Source organism: Pogona vitticeps, chromosome 8 (genome assembly GCF_051106095.1).
Source record: "Pogona vitticeps strain Pit_001003342236 chromosome 8, PviZW2.1, whole genome shotgun sequence".
NCBI classification, from domain to species: domain Eukaryota; kingdom Metazoa; phylum Chordata; class Lepidosauria; order Squamata; family Agamidae; genus Pogona; species Pogona vitticeps.
The window spans coordinates 14,664,280-14,685,322 of NC_135790.1; the positions used below are offsets into that span (position 1 = coordinate 14,664,280).

The 21,043-nt window shown below is 44.1% G+C and overlaps 1 protein-coding gene and 1 long non-coding RNA gene across 3 annotated transcripts in view; both read right to left on the minus strand.

Moving 5' to 3' along the window:
• The window catches only part of LOC110084322 (matrix metalloproteinase-17), a 32,982-nt gene extending 16,332 nt beyond the window's left edge, over window positions 1–16,650 (minus strand). For both annotated transcript variants that reach the window (XM_078379779.1, XM_072978825.2), the window contains exons 1-4: window positions 16,492–16,650; window positions 12,032–12,465; window positions 10,652–10,784; window positions 8,968–9,145 (exon numbers count right to left, since the gene is read on the minus strand). In XM_078379779.1, coding sequence (XP_078235905.1) covers window positions 8,968–9,145; window positions 10,652–10,784; window positions 12,032–12,223 — 503 coding nt within the window. In that variant the 5' untranslated portion in view covers window positions 12,224–12,465; window positions 16,492–16,650. The remainder of the gene's footprint in view (window positions 1–8,967; window positions 9,146–10,651; window positions 10,785–12,031; window positions 12,466–16,491) is intronic.
• Window positions 1–21,043, minus strand: part of LOC144584198 (uncharacterized) — a 465,271-nt gene that overhangs the window by 53,836 nt on the left and 390,392 nt on the right. The gene's annotated exons all lie outside the window — the stretch shown is intronic.

Consider the following 21,043-nt stretch of genomic DNA (forward strand, 5'->3'; position numbering starts at 1 on the left):
TGTATCCATTCTCTCTCCTTCTCTTCTCTCGTGCACAGAATCCTTCTTTCTGTAAAGCAGCTCAGCCTTTCAGGGCCCCTTATTCATTTTATTATGTGAAAGCAACTTTGAACACAGCTGGATTAAAGTCATGACAGTCGGATTGGTTTCTTTGGCCAATCCCCAAGTAATCTTCTGCTCTACATGTGTTTGAGTGACATACTATGATAAAGGCTTGTTCTACATCACACAGCAGTGTGAGGGATTTCTCCTGACGTGAATGTTTTACCCCTAGTAGTATCAACAATACTAGTAGTTGTATTTGGCAAGGAGTAGCAGCAAAGGCATTTAAATATATCACACTGCATAAATCGCTTTCATTTCTGACATTAGCAAAAAAAAGCCGTTAACAATGAGTCAATCACTTCAAATATATGTCCCAATAGTCAATAGTTTATTTACAGTCCTTAGACCAGTCACATAAGTATAAAACCTTATAAAACCTTAAAATTTCTAACTTTCAGTATTCCATTAGAACATGTTGGCATACATACAACTGGGAACGGCAATCTAATTGGTATTTAACTTCTAATTGGTATTTAATTGGTATTTAACAACCTTAATAGGGATATTAAATCTTGGAGTATGCCACCATGTGATTATGCTGCCACCAACCATTCCCTGTAAGGAGTCACACAGACCAGGAATGGATTTTAATAAATAAAAGAACAAGGTTTATTGAAACAACAAACAGGGTAAATAAAAGAATCAGGTAAATAGGATACTGTAACGTGGCATAGTCCCAATCATACACACACAACAGATTGGTTCCCACAGAACACTTTAAGGTAACGCACAGACCCTGAACCTATCAGTTCTGGCTACCTAGAAAGAAACCTGAACCTATCAGGTATGTACTAACTGACAAACAGTTGTACCCAGTCTGACACACAGACTCCAACTCCAAACTCTCCACACAAGCTGCAAATATATATACAGTACAGCTCCTCCCCCCTGATGTCCCGCCTTCTACTCCCATAGGATGGAACTTTCCCTCCAAACCCATGACAGACAGGTACCATCAGTGCTGTATGTGACAGTATTTAACTTCCGCAATCGAAGAATTGCTACACAGAACCTCGCAACCCGACAGGTGATCTGGACATCAACATCTGAGAGAAGGAACTCAAGCCTTTTTCCCTCCGAACGTCCTGGCAATCTATCTACAGTATTAAGGGGGTTATAGTCTCTTTTCGCACTGCTTCATACAATGGGCAGGTGAAGAACATGTGCTGTATGGTCTCGATCTCCCTCAGGTGGCAGGAGCATAACCTTTCAGCAAAAGGGGTATTTTTATACTTCCCTTCTAGTACAGCAGAGGGGAGGGCCAAACACCTTGCCAGAGTAAAGGCCCTTCTAATTCCTTTAATTTCCAAAGATGTTAAGTATTTGGCCGGTACCATACAATTTTTGATGTAAGTCCTTACTGCCACATTTTGGATGCTAGAAAGGTCTGTTTGGTATTCATTGTCCTCTATTCTTTGTTTAACTATTTGTTTTGCCTGCTCTATTCCAGAGGATATAAGTGCCTGAGGTGAGAGGCCAATTTTCCCCAAGTAGCCCTGGACCGATTTAACCCACTTAGATTGATAGTTATCTTTAAATAACAAGGAAAATAGGCCTTTTGGATTTAACTGTCCCTTTAGCCACATATATATAGATTGAATTCTAATCCAGGCTTCTACTTTAAGGTATCCTGTTTCTAGCCTTATCCTTGCATTTGACACGCATCTTGGAACCTGGAGTACAGTTCTTAAGAATTTGGATTGGACTATTTCTTGTGGTGCGAAGTGAGAGCTGGGTGGCCCCATGAATGAGCCGTACAGAAGCTGGGCTAATGCCTTTGCTCTATACAATTTGAGGGCTGCTGGTATGAAGGACCCTCCTTGGGAGAGATGGAATTTTACTATACTATTTGCCGATCTTTCTCCCTGATCAGCCACAAATTTACTATGCTGAAGCCTAGATCCTGAGGCCTGTAATACTACCCCCAGATATTTGAAGCTGTTCACCTGCTCGATACTGTGTCCATTTATTTGCCATGACCTACTCTTGGGTCTCTGTCCAAAGGCGACTATCTTGGTCTTCTGATAGTTAATCGTTAATGATTTATATTCACAGTATGAGGCAAGGTTCTTAAGTGCCCTCCTCAGCCCTATGGGGGTTCTGGATAGAATTACTGTATCATCAGCATAGAGTAAGGCTGGCACTGTTCTATCTGTAAGTTTAGGTGAATGGAGATCGGCCGTGTTAAGCCAGCTTGATAAGTCGTTTATGTAAAATATGAATAATGCTGGTGCCAGTAGGCAGCCTTGCCTAACACCTCTGTGCGTTTGCACAGATTCCGTGAGGTGTCCCTGTCTGCTGCACCTGACTCTCAGGTATGTTTCTTCATGTAGGGCCCTGATTAGATATAGAAGTCTTTTGTCTATAGATGAGTTTGATAGATTGTCCCAGAGGTGTGTTCTCGATATAGAATCGAATGCCGATTTAAAGTCCACAAAGGCGGCATAGAGTGATGTTACTCCTTTGGCTGAGTATTTCTCTATAAGATGCTGTATAATTAGGCATTGTTCTATTGTGGATCTCCCTGGCTGAAAGCCTGCTTGTTCTGCCCCAATGATATTTTCTACTTCGAGCCACTCCAGGAGTTTGTCTAGGAGGTGCCTTGCATATAGTTTGTTTATAATATTCAGCAAACTTATTGGCCTGTAGTTGGCTGGATCTTCCCTTTTCCCTTTCTTATAAAATGGGACCACTGTGGCCGTTTTCCATGATATTGGGATTTGGCCTGTGTCATTAATATGGGTGAAGAGAGGTGCTAGAAAGGAGCCCCACCATGTCTTGTTTTCTTTTAGGAGTTCTGGTGGGATGCCATCAAGGCCCGGGGCTTTTCCATTTTTTAACTGATCTATATGAGCTATTATTTCACCTGGGGTCACCGGGGGCCATTTGGGAGTGCTTCTAAGCATTACTGGAGAAGAGGGTACAATGACATCCTCATACATACTTGTAAAGTGGGATACCCATTTATCTTGTGGAATACAAGAGGATAATGGGTGTTTGGGCTCTGATAGTCTGCCTGAGATTAGTTTCCAGAAAAGGGATGGATTTTTGGCTTTTGCTGCTTCAATAACCTTCCTCCATAGTTCTCTCGTGTGTTCTCTTTTACTGTGATGTATCTGCTGTTTGTATTCTTTCTTATGTACCAGTAGTTTTAGGAGGGCCTCTTTTTTGACATGGTCTTCTGCTCTCAGGTATTCCTGGTATGTCTGATTAACTAATTGTTTTGCTGCCTTACAGCTTTGGTTGAACCAAGGTTTGGATCGGTTATATGAATTCTGAAGGTTTCTGCTATATGAATGGGCGAGATGTGGCTGTAATTGTTGTAGGAGAATTTCATATTTATCTATGGGATTCCAGTGGACTGTCTGGCTTCCTACTGGATTAAGGGCATCAATCAGATTTTTCGAAGTTAAAAGTTGTTTTAAATTTTGTGCCAGTTTAGGTGACCATCTTACTCGGCAACCCACTCTTTCTAGTGCTGTAATTTCAGTATGATATCTTGGTTCTGTGTCTAAATTTCTGATGTTTAGGTGGAAACTTAGATGTAGGGGGAAATGATCCCCCTCCATGTAAGGAAGTACTTGGAGAGTTTTGACCATGGAAAGGAGCCCCCTGCACACCAGGATGTAGTCAATTGTACTAGCTTTAGTTGCTGCCATAAATGTATATTTTCCTGGAGTATCACCTGTGATTGTGCCATTTAAAACTGAGAGGCCCAGTCTGTAGGCAAATTTGTACAGACAGGCCCCGGCATAATTTGCATGTTGGTCCTTAGATGCCCTCTCCTGATTCAGGGTCCCCACATTATCATTTCTTATGTTGGCTATCATCTTAAATTTGGTTCCTAGATAGTCATCATCTGGTCCCATACGGGCGTTTAGATCCCCACCAGTCAGGACCAAAGCATCCGGATGTTCCATGATAAGCTCTCTTACATAGTTTTCAAGGTCTGTCCAGTTTCCTTCTGTTTCAGCTTTTCTGGATGTGGGAGGTAAGTATATGTTAATAATCAATAGGGTTTTCATACTTCCTGTAAGTACTACTGCCATGGCCAGCTGTCTCAGGGGGGGTTTCATCGCAGATTTCACTTTCAGAGCCATTGATACCAGGATGCTCAGTCCCCCCTTCAGTCTCCCCGGTCCGCGCCCTGGGATTGCCTTTACCATGAAAGAGTTGAAACCATCTAGAATTATATCTTTGTCAGACCAAGTTTCTTGCAAAAGAATGATGTCATATTTGCTACGAAAGAAAGGAGTATCATGGGTTTGGGAGATACATCTGGTCCAACCTGCCACATTCCATGATAAAAGTTCAATTTTAGATGCAGATGTTTGGTTGCTTTCTGGAGCACACCACGATTCTTGAGTGTCTGGTGCCTCATTTCGCTCCTGAATGTTCAGTTGTTCTGCCTTTGGGGTCATTTCCCCTCTTGTGGCAGAGAGCATTTTAATGGGGTTCCCTTCCTTGTATAACATTAGCTTCTCCAGAGCAGGCAGGGATACATCTGATGACTGACATCCTCTGTAGGTGAGGGGAGCAACTGGTGTGGGAAAAGGATAATCTTTACGGGCCCAGTTTTTGTTGTTTTGATTTCTTTGTGTCTCTCTGCTAAAGGGATATCTTTCAGCTCTACCCAGGTAGGTAGTCGTTGTTGTGTTTGGAACTGTGGTATCTTTGTGGAGTTGGGCTTTTTGTTTGTTTTCCCCCCATGCAATATTCCTGGACAAAGGCTTCTTAAGATGTTTATATTTTTTGCCTTCCAATAGTCAGTTCTGGGGATAAGCTACTAAAGGGGCATATCTATTGCCCATATGCCACTCGGAGGTGGAGTCGGAAATAGTTCCCATCGAGCAGGCTGGATGTAACTTCTCTTTGTATGGATGGTATATTCTGTTTTTTCTGGAGGATGTAATACCTTTTGAAAGATGCCTTGGCCTTGAGAGCAATTTCACCTGATTACTCTGGTTTTTGATTTTGCTTGTAAGATCACGAGGTTTGTTAATTGGGATATTGTTTGGGAAGGTTGCAACATTGATCTGCGTTTCCTTTCCTCTGCCATCTGATTTGGTTTTGGAAGGTGATCTGTTGTAAATGGTGGAAGCTTCAGCCCTATCTCTGTACAGGTCATAGCTAGGGTTTTCGGCTGTTATCTTCCTTATGGAAGCGGCTGTGGGGCCATCTCTTTGTTCTGGAACCTGAATTTCTCTGGATGTATTTGTTAGTTCGTAGGTGTCCAATTTTGTGATCGGTCTTAGGTTGATATTTGAGTAAGTTGTATGTATTCCCCATTTGAATGATACTGCTATTTTTTCAAACTTGTACAACAGGCTCCAAAAATGATGGGCCTGTTCACTATTGGCGAAGATCAAGTGCACCCTGCCTCTTAGTTGCCCGGGCTTGCTGGGATAGATGCAGTAACATTTTGTGTTCATTTGAGCATCCCAATCCTTGCCCAGGATTTCTGTTATTGTCCGCAATACTTCTGAGTTGGAGGCCCAGGTGCCATTTGGTTTTCTTAGTGGCCAGTTGTAGATGGTGATGTGGTTCACAGGCTTGAGTGATGGGCTTTCAGCAGGGGTGGACCCTTCACTGTCTGAGGTTGCTGACCATTGGGGTTTTTTAATCTGTATATTTTCCTTGCATGTCACAGCAAGTGGATGCTGAGGATAGGGTTCTTCTGGGGTGTTTCCCCACCATTCGTCTATGGTTATTAGCTCTAGATTAGAGGATGTTAGGTCAGGTCCCTCTGTGTCCTCTGTGTCCTCACTTCGCTCATATGGGTCATCCCAGGCCTTTGGGGTCTTCCCAGAGATGGGCATTTGGTCCTGAGTTGCTTTTTCTGATAACTGTGGGTAACTCTGACCTTTAAAGGCTAGGGAGTTATCTTTGCGTGTTTGATCTTTTGTACCCAGCTCCTTTTTTGCCTGAAGTCCTCTCTGTTCAGTATTCTGAGGGTTTGAGGGGGGTGCTGCTTTTAAAATCCCCAACTTTATCATGTCAGCAATGCATTGTAGTATTGCTTTAGTATCAGCGATTTCTTTCTTTAGATCATGCAGATTATTGAAAATTGTCTGGTTGGATTTAGCTGAGAGGAGACACTGATCACGTAGTTGGGTGTAAATAATCCTAGTTTGTTCACTCTCGGGCCCTTGAGCATCTTGGGGGCCTACTGTTCCTTCCATATGGTTCTCCTTAGGCCCAGGTGTTGATAGATTTAAGTATTTATAGAATGATTCCATAGAGGCAGAGAGAGCCTTCTCTAGGAGTTCTGGGTCCAGAGACCAATTGCCGATTTCTCCTCCGGAGTGCGGAGTTCCGACTGCAGCCCCCTGGTATGTCTCTCCATTACTTATGCCTACATTGTCCGTAGTAAGTGGGGTACTTGATGTAAATTCCCTCAGCGGCCTTTGATTATAGGAGGGTACATGTTCATGTTGATCTGAGACCACACAGAAGTCTGCTATAGATTTCTGATTTCGCTTTTTGGGAGCCTTTTTTAACTTGCCATAGGTTTTTTTGGTCCTAGTGGTGACCATAGTTATACTCCACAAATTAAGCTTATTTAGTGTCCCCTTCTATTTCTGCAGGTGCAAACTACCACTCAAAGGGGGAAGAATGTGGGTTTCACAGTTACGGTCAGTAGTAGCTGTATAAAAACACTTCTTAGCTCCGGTAAACACTCAAACATAAACCATTAAAGGGCAGGTTTTTCCACCCGTTCCTTGGAGGACTTTTACTCACTGTGAGTCAATTGTAGATTGACGGAGTCAGCGGATCAGCCCCTGCTATATGCCAAACAACCCCCGAAGGCAGATGGCTTTTCTTAAACAAAGTAAATGTTTTTCTTGCAGACTTGATTCAAGCAGGTGCTTACTGTCCGCAATAGCGGTGTTATTTTCTTCTGTTTTCTTCCCAAGGCTGCAGTTGTGTAATTTTGTCGTACAGAGGTATTTCTAATATCTCTCGGCAGCTCCAGTGGTCATTATCTCTGTGTTTACCTTTACCAAGGTTAAAATCATGCCTTCAGCCAAGAAGTAGAATAGGAACTTCAACTAAACAAAAGCTATAAAAACCATATAAAATTACATAAAATAAAGATAAAATCACCGCTGCGTAGCCATGAGCGTCTTGCCTGGCTGAGCCGGAACCGGAAGCCCATATATGTCCTTGAAGCTTTGTATGTTCTTTTGACTTATATACTGCCCAATAGTGCTAAAGCACTCTGGCAGTTTATAACATAATTATTCAAATAATGCTTTGTCCACCTATCCCCCAGCAAGATGGGTACTCCTTTCACCAACTTTAGAATGCTAAGTCAACCTAGGGCCGGCTGCTACCTGAATCCATCTGGATCAAACCGAGCTCATAAGCAGAGGCTTGACTGCAGCACTGCACTTTAAACCAGGCACCATGGGGAATGTGAGCTTCGCATCATAGGAAGCTCAAACTGGACCAGCACTAGAAAGCACGAGGTAGTAGCCTGAGGCACCAAATTTTGATTGTTTTGAAAGGGCAACAAATGGTTAGCTTCTTGATTTTTTTATTATTACATTTTCCATGCCATGGATTTGGAGAGGTTATGTGGATTTCTTGTGTCATGTAAAGTCACTTCTTTGGTTTTGAGTAGCACACATCACAATTTGGGTGAGTGGGGAAACTGGCATTTGGAGCTCCAACTTTGCAAAATGTCTCAGGCTGGCCTTTAAATCCCTTTTCCTGTTCCTCCTAAATTAACCGAAAGGGTGTGGGAGTGCCATTCCCAAGGTTGCTAAGCTGTTGGCTTCATCTACAGTAGAGGGCAAACCCTCCTGGATGACGTCACAGCTGCTTCTGAGGGGCATGCCTGCCCACCATTCTTCTTCTTTCTCATAGGTGCTAGAGAGCTTGCGTAGAGCCTTTCCTTAGGCCAATTATAATGGCATGATGTGTAACCATTGTCCTATCTGAACTCTGTAACTTATCTGTATACTGTCCACTATCTGTGAGCTTGTAAGGTTAATAAAAGCACAGTCCTCCTGGGGGCATTGGGAACCTATTCAGTGTTATTCTGCCTCTTCTACTAGCCGCCCACCAGGACCACTGCTGGCAGACTTCCCTGTGTGTGTGGCTGACTTCTTTAACCTCTATTTCTAAGAGACTAATTATCTGGTGAATCACCACAAAGCCCATCAGCCTGCTAAGTTCGTGACTCCAACAAAAGGGCATCTTGTCCAATCTCATACTGTGAAAAGAAGCCGCCCCTACACTCCCTTTCATCATGTGGATCAAACTACGCAGAGCATAACACAAACGCTGGAGAGCAGCACACCGCCGGCCACACAGCAGTGGACTCAAGAACTTTGTGGCACACTCACTGAACGACTCTAAGAATTGTGGTCCAAAAAAGTAACTTTCCCAACCTCTGACTGGACTAACACTACTAGTTCAAATTCAGTAGACGGTGGTTTCAAGGTGGGAGAGAGGAAACCAGAAGGGAATGCCAAAATCACCAGTAAGAATAAGCAAGTACTGCTGTCACCAGAAGTCACTGAAAGTTTGTTGTCTGTTGGATAAGAAAGTCTGAAAACTAACAAGATGGGATGCAATTGGGCTGAAAGTGGCCTGACAACACCCTTTAACAGCTTAACTGTAATATGACCTGAACAATCCTTTAGCATTGCAAAGATTTACCGGTACCCCTTACAACAAAATGGCTGTTCATTTGAATCAGTCAACACAGCCCTTGGTCATGCTGGCCAACAGGGTTCTGTGAGATGAAATCCAAACGAGGCTACTTTTTCCAAGGAGGGGCAGAGGGCAGAATCCCATCCCAAAGCCAGTTACGACCTCTCTTTCCAAGGTACCTGCCTTCTGGCTACTTACCTCCAGGTGATGTTCCTCTTAGTCCAAACAGAGCCGGCGTTCCTCCTACTCCGACTCTTCCTTCTCTTCCGCTTTTTTCTCTTCCCACTTTTCCTCAAAGGGAGTTTTTCTGGGAAAGGGGTGATAACATCAGGCAGTGAACACCGAGGCATTCGGATCATGGCCAACGTGGCATCATCTGTTTGAATTCAAAGAAAGGACAAATGAAATTAAAAGGAACAATATAATGTATGGTAAGAAATAATATTGACTTGAACAAATATTCACAGGCATAGAAAGAATAAATAAAATAAATTCTAGGATTCAAACTTTAGATTTCAAGATTATACAAACCTTAGGGGGAAAAATTTAAAGGTCGTCACCTGGTGCAAGAAAGATCATAAGGTACCAGGTGAGGATCTGTGAAGTGCCCATTCCACAGCTGGGAAACCACCACTGAGAAAACCTTTCCTGGTAGCAGACCCATATGGCTCCAAAAAGTCATCTTTTCTGGATCACTCCGTGTTCAGACTTTTGAGAACAATTGCCTTAATTGTCCCTGAAGTAGCAAACATGAGCCTGGATTGTACCACTTTAGTGGGGTGGGGTGGGGTGGAATTTTCTTCCATATTTAAATTCAATTTACAACTCAACAAGAAAGGTCCTAGCTAGCCTTCCCTGATACACTGATTTTTTTCCATATGCAATGTGCTTTTTGGGTTTTTTGATAGGGAAACATTGCTGAGTTATGTCTAACCCCCCCCCCAGTCTGAAGTGGTGTGGTCCTGTTGCCAATCCTGATGAGGAATTTATCATAGGAGAAGATAAAGATTCTCTGGTCTTGATGGTCAGCTGCGGTTTACAGGCCATGGGAGGATGCTGACCTCTGCCTACAATATGTCAAACTGGACAAAAAATATTTCAGTAGGTTGATCAGGTCTGTGTGGAAAGTTCTGAAAACCTTAAGGGAAGAACTGAACAAGCTGTTTATGTTTAATTTGGAGAAGCGAGGATTAAAGTTGGTATAACTGTTTGTCTTCAAAACATCTGAAGGGCTGACACACAGATGCCACATAAACATCCCCTGCTTCTCTGAAGGGCAATGAGTTGACAAGCAATAAATGGAAATTGCAGAGATGTTGATTTTAGCTAAACATAACAAGAAACGTGCTAATGCTAAAGCAAGGACAGGTGATACCTTTATTAGATTATGAAAAAATAAATAAACAAAAAAATCATACCTGTCCTTGCTTTTGTATTATCTAACGGCTACATGGTTGTATTTGGTTTTTCCCAATGGTTTGTTTTTTTTCCAGCCATGGAGCAAGCTTCGCAAAGTCAAATGGGTTTTGCTCAGAGATATGTTGTACAAATTGCAGAAACTCCCCTCTCTCTCTCATTCACTCACACAAAACACAAATCAAACCTCTTTTTTTCTCGTTCTTGTACGGGCGGGGGGTCAAGAAATATTTCAAGAATCAGCTCTTCCTTGATAGGCTATCTCACCATGTATGTATGCATTTTCCCTGAAACAACAAAATGCTGCCCACTCCTGCAATATACGTAGGACAATATATCTAGATATATCTCCAAAGGTCACTTTCAATTCCACGATTCTGACATTCCAGTGGAAGTGTGGATGTCAACGTTTAAGGCACCTGGTGGAACTAGCAGGAACTCCCAGTTCCTCAGTGTTTCAGTTTACCTGGGACCCCAGTCTCTGCAATTCCTGCAAAGCGCTGCATGATGCGGATGGCACTTGTCACAGCTTCCCAGGTCTGCAGCTGGCCTGTCACTGGATCAGCTGGAGGAAGGTACCCATACTGAGTCAGCCACTCCTAGACAGAGGTAACAAGTAGAAAGCACTGGTCAACATAGGCTCCAATTTTGCCTTCCGGGAATTCCCCCACTTTCAATCTGTCCTTTTATCTTAGCAGGAAGTTCCAGCACTAAAATCTAGATTAAAAGATGTTCCTCACTTTAATTGCTGGGTAGCTTTATAACTGACAGTCCCCCAAAATATGTTTTCTATGCTCTAGCCTAGAGAGGATGCATGTAAGGAGGAAGAGTGGTCATATGAACATGGTATTCTATCGTCCACCTCTCTTCATCACTGTTCTCACCAGCCTCCGCATGCAGAGAGCAACTGCCTGTAGCAGGGAGCTTTCCCTAACTATAGAGATTCTCCAAACTATTAAGACTCGTAGAAAATCAGGCTTCTTGAGTACAGCCTTTATGGAGCCCCCTTACTGCAGAAAATCCCTCTCTACACATGGAGGATGATGAGAATACCTTCCATGTGTGTGTGTCTCTCTGTGTGTGAAGCTACTAAGCTCGTTATGCTCTCTCTCCTCTAATGTAGAGAGTGCACTGTTTGCAAAGAACTGAAAAGGCTTCACAAGTTTCCTGAATGGACTATTAGTTGCTCTGTCTCTGCTCAGGCCCAGTCCTACCATTAAGTACAATGATGCAAATGCCTCTGGCCTTAGACGTTGGGAACAGGAGCAAACATATTTACTCCTCATGCCACAGCTCCCAGCCAGTCCTGTCCTAGGACTACTGATGAATACTATCTGACCTGCAGCACTGAAGCACAGTCAGGTCAGTTTTAGTACACAGAATGCCAGACATCCCCCCTCTTCTCCTCTTTAGGAGACAAAACCTCTTGGAGCAGACACGACTGTACCTTGGAGCGGTACCCAACTACAGTCCAAAAGGGACCAGAAGCCAATTTAGCATGGGACAGTGTGCGCGACAGAGGTAACAAGTCATTTTCGGATTTAACTAACATGTTTATATTTGCAAAGTGCTCATGTCCTTGGGGATCAAGCCTGACTTTGTGCTTCCTCCTCTGCTACTACAACTGCATATGCAACCTGCACATTTGTAAAGGACAATGATATTACAAAGGTACCAATGAAAAGACTGATGTGGAAAGACTGCCCTTTAAAATAGAGACGGCGTTGGAGGGCTGCATATCTGGAGGGCTGCTGGGTTGGAGAAGCTGATTTAATGATGACTACCCATGTTTGTTTTTGCATTCCAGAAAGTACCTTTGATTTTATAATGCCCTGGATGAACTCACCACAACCTCTCCGCTTTCATCAGCAGGAGTGGGCACAGGGTTGGCATAGGAGGGCCAAGCCAGAAGCAACAGCTCTAAGGAGAAAGCCAGGTACGCCAAGGGAGGCGAGAGTGTCTTCTCTTGTCTGCACTTCAGGTGGTGGTGCTGCTGCATGAGATCCTTTTTAGGCAGACACACCTTCCCAGTCTCCATCCAGCTGGCACGGGCTGTTTTGGTTGGATTCTCCAGCTGACCAACTCTTCCAAGTCTACAATAAAGACTCCAAAAGTAGCGATCACGACTTGGCCAATCTTGCCTGTTTTAGTTGGAAGACCTTGCAGTCAGCTCCAATTCCAGCCTGGAGATCTAGGAAAGCTGTCGTGTTCCTTGGGCTGGCAACTGGGCACAAAGAATAACATTTCTCCAGCTGCGAGCATCACCTCCCATGTCTGAGCCTAAGTGAAGGAAACAGCAGTCAGAGGAACAGAGAGCATGCAGAGCGTCCACATATTTTCAAGGCTAACGGTTCTTTCCAGCAGTCAAATGTATTCTTTCCAAACATTGCCACCACACATTCCAAATTTAGAAATGTTGCTATATGGACTACGCCTCCCAGAATCCTCCAGCCAGCATGACCGCTGGGAGCTGTATCCAAAAAGTAACATTCCCAATGATGGCAAGTTATTCATTACGCTATCTTGCTCTTTCTCCAAGGAGACCATTCGTTATTCTCTTTACATCACCTCCCTTAGGAAGGATAGGTTGAGAAAGATCAGAAGGTTTCACAAATAAATAATATTTTAGACCCATGTCCTAATAGGGCTTACAAGATATATATCCCCAATAGTTTCCTGGCCAAGCAGGTATTCGACCTCAGGCCTCCTGAGTCCTATTTTGTTATTCTATCCGCTACACGGATAGGTCAGGTGTATAGCATTGCATACACCTGGGGGTCAGGAAAGTTTTAGGGGTCGGATCATACTTCCACACTCTTAGGGAGCAGGCTGGGTAGGTGGGGCTTGTCAGCCCTGGAAGGCAGCGCATCTAGGAGAAGGAAAACTCCGATTTCAAACCTCCACTGCCTTGTGGCTATATCTACTTATGGAAAAGGCTTCAGGAGTTAACCTTGAGGCAAAATCCGGCGCCAGAGTCCTGGAGGGAGTTTGTGATGTTCTGGCAACTCCTGCAACGTCACTGGAACCAATTGTATTGGCTCTTACCTTTCCATTGGACTACTTCAGCGACATGAAGAGGGGGGATTTGCTGCTTGGGTAACAGCCTATCCTCCACATTATTTTATCCAGGCTTCGTGATCTGGCTTCCCACCAACCTAGCGGTTCGAAAGCATGCAAATGCAAGTAGATAAATAGGGACCACCTCGGTGGGAAGGTAACAGCGTTCCGTGTCTAAGTTGCACTGGCCATGTGACCACGGAAGACTGTCTTCGGACAAAACACTGGCTCTATGGCTTGGAAACAGGGATGAGTTTCGCCCCCTAGAGTCGAACACGACTGGACAAAAATTGTCAAGGGGAACATTTACCTTTACCTTCGTGCTCTGGAGAGGGCACTCCAGCTTCGCATACAGCGTCAAAACAATCGGAAAGGGATTGCCACTCTCAAATTGGCCTTCTCAGCCACACTAGACGCTGTTCCAAGTCCTCCATATAGAGCATGTTACCATAGTCTCTTGAGACTGAAGGATGCCTAACATCCGCTACACACAGACACACAAACACACACACTCTTTAGTTTACTAACACATTGTTTCAGATTTTATGGTGGTGAAATCCTTTTTTATAAAAAGTGACCAAAGAATTTCAAAAAAGTATGTTTTATTAACTTGCTTGCGAAAGAAGGGCCAGAGAAACTCCATTTCAGCCACTAAGCTCATCAGGTAACTTTAGACCTCTCAGTATTTTCTGGATCAAAACAACCCCAAAGAACTGCCCTCAGCTCCTGCGATACAGGTCACGATAACAAGTAAACAGATCATATTGTCAGTCTTCATGAAAGGGCTTGTGTGCATTCAGAGGAGACCATGGCAGGATGCTCTGTTTAACTTGGACTTGGTTAGGTGAAGAAGGGAAAGATTTGCAAGGAAAGCAAAGCAGGAGAAGGGAAAGCTGCTGAATTGCAAGGAAATTTATTCAGAGTTGCCAGCCCAGCTCTTAGCATATTATCCTCCATCAGGATTTCTGGCAGCCAACAATAATAACACAGGATCAAATGCCAGGATAGAGCTGCAAGAAAACCTCTTGAGTTTCCCCCCACACTCTCTTACGCATATTAAACTGTGTTAGAATCCATTTCATTATTAAAAAATGAACAATGTCTCCATAAAAAAAATTTCCAATGAGAATTTCTAGCAACCTCCACTTCTGTTTCTGGAGTTTGGGAAAACCGACTGACTACTGAATCCACAGCCTGCCTGTTACTTTCTTATTCTGCTCTCTCTCACTCTCTCGCTCTCTCTACATATATATGCTCTTAGCATATTAGGTAAAGGTAAAGGTTCCCCGTGACATTTTTAGTCCAATCGTGTCCGACTCTAGGGGGCTCATCCCATTTTACAAGCCGTAGAGCCAGTGCTTGTCCAAATACAGTTTCCGTGGCCACGTGGCCAGCGTGACTAGGGAGCACTGTTTTACCTTCCCACCGAGGTGGTACCTATTTATCTACTCACATTTACATGCTTTTGAACTGCTAGGTTGGCGAGGAGCTGGGACGAAGCAGATTCGATCTTACGACTGCTGGTCTTCTGACCCTGCAGCACAGGCTTCTGAAGTTTATTATCCTCCATATACATATACCGTATACATACACTGTATTTTTTGCTCCATAAGACGCACCAAATTTTTAGGAGAAGAAAACAGGGAAAAATATATATATGAGAGAGAGAGAGCAGAATAAGAAAGTAACAGGCAGGCTGTGGATTCAGTAGTCAGTCGGTCTTCCCAAACTCAAGAAACAGAAGTGGAGGTTGCTAAAAATTTTCACTGGAAGTTTTTTTTATGGAGACATTGTTCATTTTTTAAATAATGAAATGGATTCTAACACAGTTTAATAGTTCACCTCATTCAGGTTTATTTGACTCTGTAGGGAGCAGGCTGCTGAGGCTGGTGAGCAGAATAAGAGTTCATGGAGTTGTGCACGTGCGCACCCATCTTAGCAGGAATCTTGAAATAACTTGTTGTTTTTTCAAAGGCTTGGTGTTAGGGCAACTTGACACCAAAAAAGAGGGGAGGGATTGCTACTTGGCCCATTTGTAAAACTTATTAAGGTAGTTCCCCCATAGCTACGCCTCCTCCAACTCAGGAAACCTAAATTAACAAGCTGCAAATAAAGATACTTGTCAATTTCCTCCTCTCTCCCTGTGAGGCCAGTTAGTGTAAATTTACCTGGGAAAACTAACATCCCAGGTCAATTCACATTTTTTTTCTTACTGTGTAGTCACATCCTGTTAGAGCACCACAAAAACAGAACCAATTACTGTACTTCAGGACGTGGCAAAGGTTCTAGCACTGGAGGCATTCAAGAGAAAGCAAGACAGAACATCCATCAGATATACTGTACTGTACTGTGGATTCCTGCATTGAGCAGGGTGTAGGACTCAATAGCCTTATAGGTCCTTTTGAATTCCACTGACTCCATTATTCTATGATTATTACAGATTTCTCTTGAAGATGTGGTAAAGACATACTGAAACATTTGAATGGCTTTGGCAATTTAAAAAACATAGAAAAGGTAAGCAATTTTTTTTTGCTTTAAAAAAAATAACAGACTTCATTCAGCAGTTCTATACTCTCGCACGCTCTTGTGTCTCTGTTCACCAGAGAGGCCCACCCACTCTTCTAAATGATGCTCAGGGCTTTTGTTCTGGCTGCATTTTGAAGCAAAGCAACCTGTTCACACTTTAATAATATGTGAACATTATACTCCTTTAAATTTTGTAATGGAGGTCTTGGCTCAAAGCAACAACAAAACAAACTAACACACTGCACACAAAATGGATTTTATGCTTCTAAAAATATTTAGGAATGCATATTTTGGGAGATGTTGATATATTTTTAAATATGCACACTTACCTGTAAATATGACTGTTAATGTTTCCTATTCATAAGAAAGGTTGTAAATGCATACATGAATGGGTGGGATGCATTTATGAATGAATAGGTAAGAAACCAACACGGCCTGGAAACTGGCTGAGGGATCTTCATGCTGCCTTCCAACCACATCAAAACTCAACCCCTGTTATTGTGTACACGAGGGTCATTTCTCAAGGATTAAAGAGATCAGTCAGGATCCGCAGCCCTCTCCCCTCATTCCAGTTAAGAGTCTCTCTCTCTCCACCCCACACTTGCTTCCATATCTGCTGGCCTCTGATTCACCCTCTTCCATCTGTAAGCATATTGGAAGTTGCCGAGAATTTACGGGAGTGATTAAGATTTCAGGATTACAAAAGGGAGAACTCTTACTCACATTTTTTTTTAAAAACGAGCAGGGGGAAACCCTCTCCTCTCCCGGCTAGTCCCCCGTTCTTCCGACGAGTCTCCCACCGACAACGCTCTTGACAACGGGAGCCGCTCGCTTGGAGAGCGGGACAAAGACCGCGCCCTGCCCGCCCAGCGAAGTCCGGCTGGGAGAGCCTGCAGAGCCTCGCGCGCTCTCTCGCTGCTGCTGCTGCGGCTCTAATCTGCTTTGCACAACTTAATAAACAGCTGCAAACATCTCCTGGCTTTGCACTTAACTCTTATTGCCTCTGGCTGCTTGGCATCCATCCCCCATCCCCCCCCTCACCGCCTCCTCTCCATTTTTTTTTTAAACTTTCTTCCTTAATTGCCCACTATGCTGGAAGACTTCAGAAAAAGTCTGTGCCTGGACATCTTATACAGCCTGTTCGCCTTCGGCAGCAAAAGAGTTCTGTGGCACTGAGAAGACGAACCAGTTTATTAAAGTATGAGCTTTCATGGACTTGCTTCCACACTGTAGTGTGTGTGTGTGTGTAACCGCACACAAACATAAACGTGTACTTGTGCAGATATGCGAAACGCGTCAAAGCGAACACACACTAACATCGCTTACATACACTATGGGTGCGGGGGTGTGCGAGCGTGCTTGTACACACGCCCGCCGAGGCATTCACACCGAGGCATTCTCGTTCGCTGTGCAGGTGTACACGCGCGCCAGCGGGCGCACACACGCATATCCTAACTTCCCGTCGACGACAGGATTGTGCTCAGGGGAGCCAGAAGCAGGTTTGGGGTAAAGCGCCCACCCTCCCCTTGTCGCAAATCCCAGAGAAAGCACCGACACCTGAGGGCGCCTCGGGGCGTGCAAAGGACCCCTCGTCCCGCCACTCTGGGACCCCGACGGCTCGGAGCCCCCTTCCCTCCCTCCCTCCACACAACCGCCGTCATGCCTGCCTACCTGTCGCTTCGGTGGCGGGCCGGCTGCACTCGGCGCAACCCGCTTGGCGCCGGCCGGCCACCAGTCCTCGCCGCCGGGACAGGCGACTCCGCCCGGGGCTCAGAAGGGGAGCGGAGGCGGCGGAAGGGGACCGACGGGGTGGGCCGTGCGGGGGCCAGAAGACTTGCTAGGCTGCCTCCCGCCATCGGGGCAGTGGCCTTATGACGCACCTGCCACGATTTAGGAAGGAAAACCTCCTGGACCTGTTGAATTGTTTATTTCCCGCCACCAAACCGTTCCTACTTGGAGAGAGATGGCCCCGCTACCCGGCGGAGGGAAGCCGGTGTCTGGGGCAGTTTCTTTAAGTGTCATGGAAGGGGATCAAAAACCAACGCCTGGAAGAGAACCTGCTTGGTTTAGCTTTAGCCCAAATGTCCACGAACTGCTGTCCGCTTCTCCAGGATACGGTGCAAGCCACAGAAATTCGGCCCGGTCGGGTCGGACTGGCTCGCCTGTAAAGGTGCCAGGAGACCCTTGGCTGGTTAGGCTGCCGCCGGCTGAAGACTGACCCGCCCATCCTTTCTGGCAGTTTCACAAGGAGAGTGAATAGTTGGCTCTTTAGTGTCTGGTTGTTGTGGATTTCCTGACAGAAATGAGGAAAGGCGCCCATTTGCTTGGCTGGCTTTGACCTGTGTGGCTGCCGAGTGCCCTTGGCTGTTCTACAGCAAGCAGCAACCTAGTCTTCAGCTAGTCCTGATTTCTTGTTTCTTCATAGGAATACTGTTAGGCCACACATTTGGTGGCTGTGCACCATTCTGGGTGGCAAAGAAGAATGAAAGCCAGTCATAAAAGGCATTTTTAAAAACATCATGCAATATAATACAAGCACAAACCACTATGACAGAGAAGCATAGGATAACAACCATAGGGAGGATAAATTACGTGGTGAAAAAATTCTGTGCAGTTTCAGTCCAGACACAGAGAAGTCAGAAATTCACTTCCAGTTTCCTAAGAACATGGACGGAGAAAAACAAGATGTGGAGGTGGGGTCTGTCTTGTTTTAAAGAAGACTCCTGCTTCCTGGAGGGTTGGGTGTTGTTTTTTTTTTTAAGAAATAAAGAAAATGAAAACTGGAGGGCAGAAAATTGGATGGGCTCCACAACTGGCCTGCAAGGTGACTGTTGCTCACCCCTACCCAGATTCCCATCATCATTCTGTGTGCTAATACTGCACTAGCTGAAGCTTATGGAAATATCTTAATGAGCTTTAAGCACCATGTACATGGTTTAAAACAATTCAAACTGAAGATTACCAAAGCATGAATCACAGGATCTAGGTTCTCTATGTCTAGGAAATGTTGCTGCTGGTGAACAAACCGAAGCCACCAAATCCTTGTCACTATGATGTGCAAAGTGCTCCTTGTGAATGATCCAGTCAGTTGTGCCCCCTCTGTCAGGATGCCCCTTTCTGTTCTTACTTCCCCAGCAGGTAGCCAGCTTCCCACAACTCAGTCCTCCTCCCTATGGATGTTGTAAGTTCTAGAAATGTTTGTTTACTTCTGTACACCTTTGCATTCCCTCGAGTCTGTTTATCTTCTTGGTGCATCAGAAGCGCACAAAGTTTTCCTGCAAGGCTATAATTGTGGATTTCAGCCCTCCCCTAGTCCCTTTGTTGTTCTTATAAAAAAGGGAGGGGGGAAGAGGAATTGCAGCTCTCTACCCCATGGTAGTGTTTATTGCCCCAAAACAATTACGTATTTCTCAAAACTGGAGGTGGATCTCTAGACAGCTCTTTTGTTTTTTACATTTTCAGCAGTCTTGTGTTGCCCTCTGACGTGTAGGTGGGCAGAAAGTTTCTCATCCATTTTAACAATTTGATTGTCTGGGTTTTTTTGGACCAAATAGTGGTTTACCCCCATCTGTAACTTTTAGAAATGGAGGGAATGATATATATGTTGTGCTGCTGAGCACAGAAGAGACCAGAGGGCCGCTTTCAGTCTTGTAAGTGACTTTTAGCTATGTGAGCAGAGCAACTTGCCAGGTTGGACACAATGTGTGAGTTATTTGCTAATTGTTTATGGCTAGATAATGTCATTTCTTGTGTAAACTGTGGACATAAGCCACTAAGAACCAGAAAGTGACCATTTTAATTAAGATAGTAAAGACAACCTGAACATTAGAATGGACGTCCCATGTACTGTATATTTTATCTACAGTATTTTAGTGAAAATATGTTGCTATTTTCTATCAATTCTTCTACAATTGTTGTTTTCAATGTCTGTGTTTCCTGGGATGGTATGTCAAATGGTTGTGTTTTTTTAAAAAAAACTTGATGACAATTGTGTTCCCATCAAGATATGATATAGATGAAGTAGCTTAGCTTCCTAATTCCACTCTAGCCGCCTAGAGTGGTCCTGAGTTGACTAGATAGGTGGGATATAAATAAAATAAATAAAATAAATAAATATACTAAACACAGACGATCTAAAGTGCCTCCCAACCCACTCACACAGATCATCTTGACTTCACTGACTGCTTTTCTCCCTTCCTCTTCCCCTTCCATCATATAGCAAGTGCTTGTCTGTTTATCCATTTGGTAGAAGCTGCTCATCATTGTGAAAATGCAACCTCAGAATTAACTTGTGAGAGGGAAGAAGGATTCTGTATCTATTCCTTTGTCCTACTTTCCTGCAGTTGTTGGCTGTGCGCATGAACCTCCGAAGGGCACAGCGATGCAGCCCAAACTCTTTTGGTGGCTCATTGGAAACAGATCTCACTGTGGTGTCTACCATTTAGGAAACTATGGGTCCAGAGCTGCTATTTTGGGTGGCAGGGTCAGTTGGGGCCTCCCTGTGAAAGAACAATGATGTCTGACAATGTAGCCATTAATCTGCTGTTGGGAGGCCTTGCTCTGCCCAGCTAGCCCGGAGGTCATCTCCATGGTTACAGAGACTGTAGGGCTCTTATACCTAACCAAGATCTCAGCAATGAGAGGGAAACTCACCCACCCCAACATCCTTAAAAAAGAACGTTTAGAAAACTAGTCAATGGAGTTTGCCTTTTGCTTCTTGAGTCGACTGTTCCACTAGAGAGGAACCTTCGACTCATTTGAGATACAATTGGATAGTATTCTATGGGATAAATTTCTTGCAACAAACATTCACAAAGTAATAGTGTTAGAAGGTTGCCCCTTATCTTTTATTTCTTTTTTTAAAATATTAGTAATTGGTAAAAAGTACCCACTCCCATATGATTAAGGAACAAACAAAGGAAGATGCATACTCAGAAGTAACTTACTGCAAGACAGACCCAGAAGACAACATTACAGAACACAGTTGTCACTTACAGTCCACAACTTAGACCACTCATGCATCTTAAGCAATCTTAGCCTATCTTTGAAAAGAATATTTCACTCTCCAAACCCATACTTGCCTACAGACAAGCAAATACTAACACATAATGGACCACAAAGCAAGAACACAGACGGGGGCCTAAACCCTACCCAAACCCTGCCCACATATCTATTCTGGCAACATGATTACAGGACCTAACAATGCCACACACAATATCCAAAGCACCTTCTCTTGCTTCTCAGCTAATGTGATCTGATTCTACGCCATCTTTTG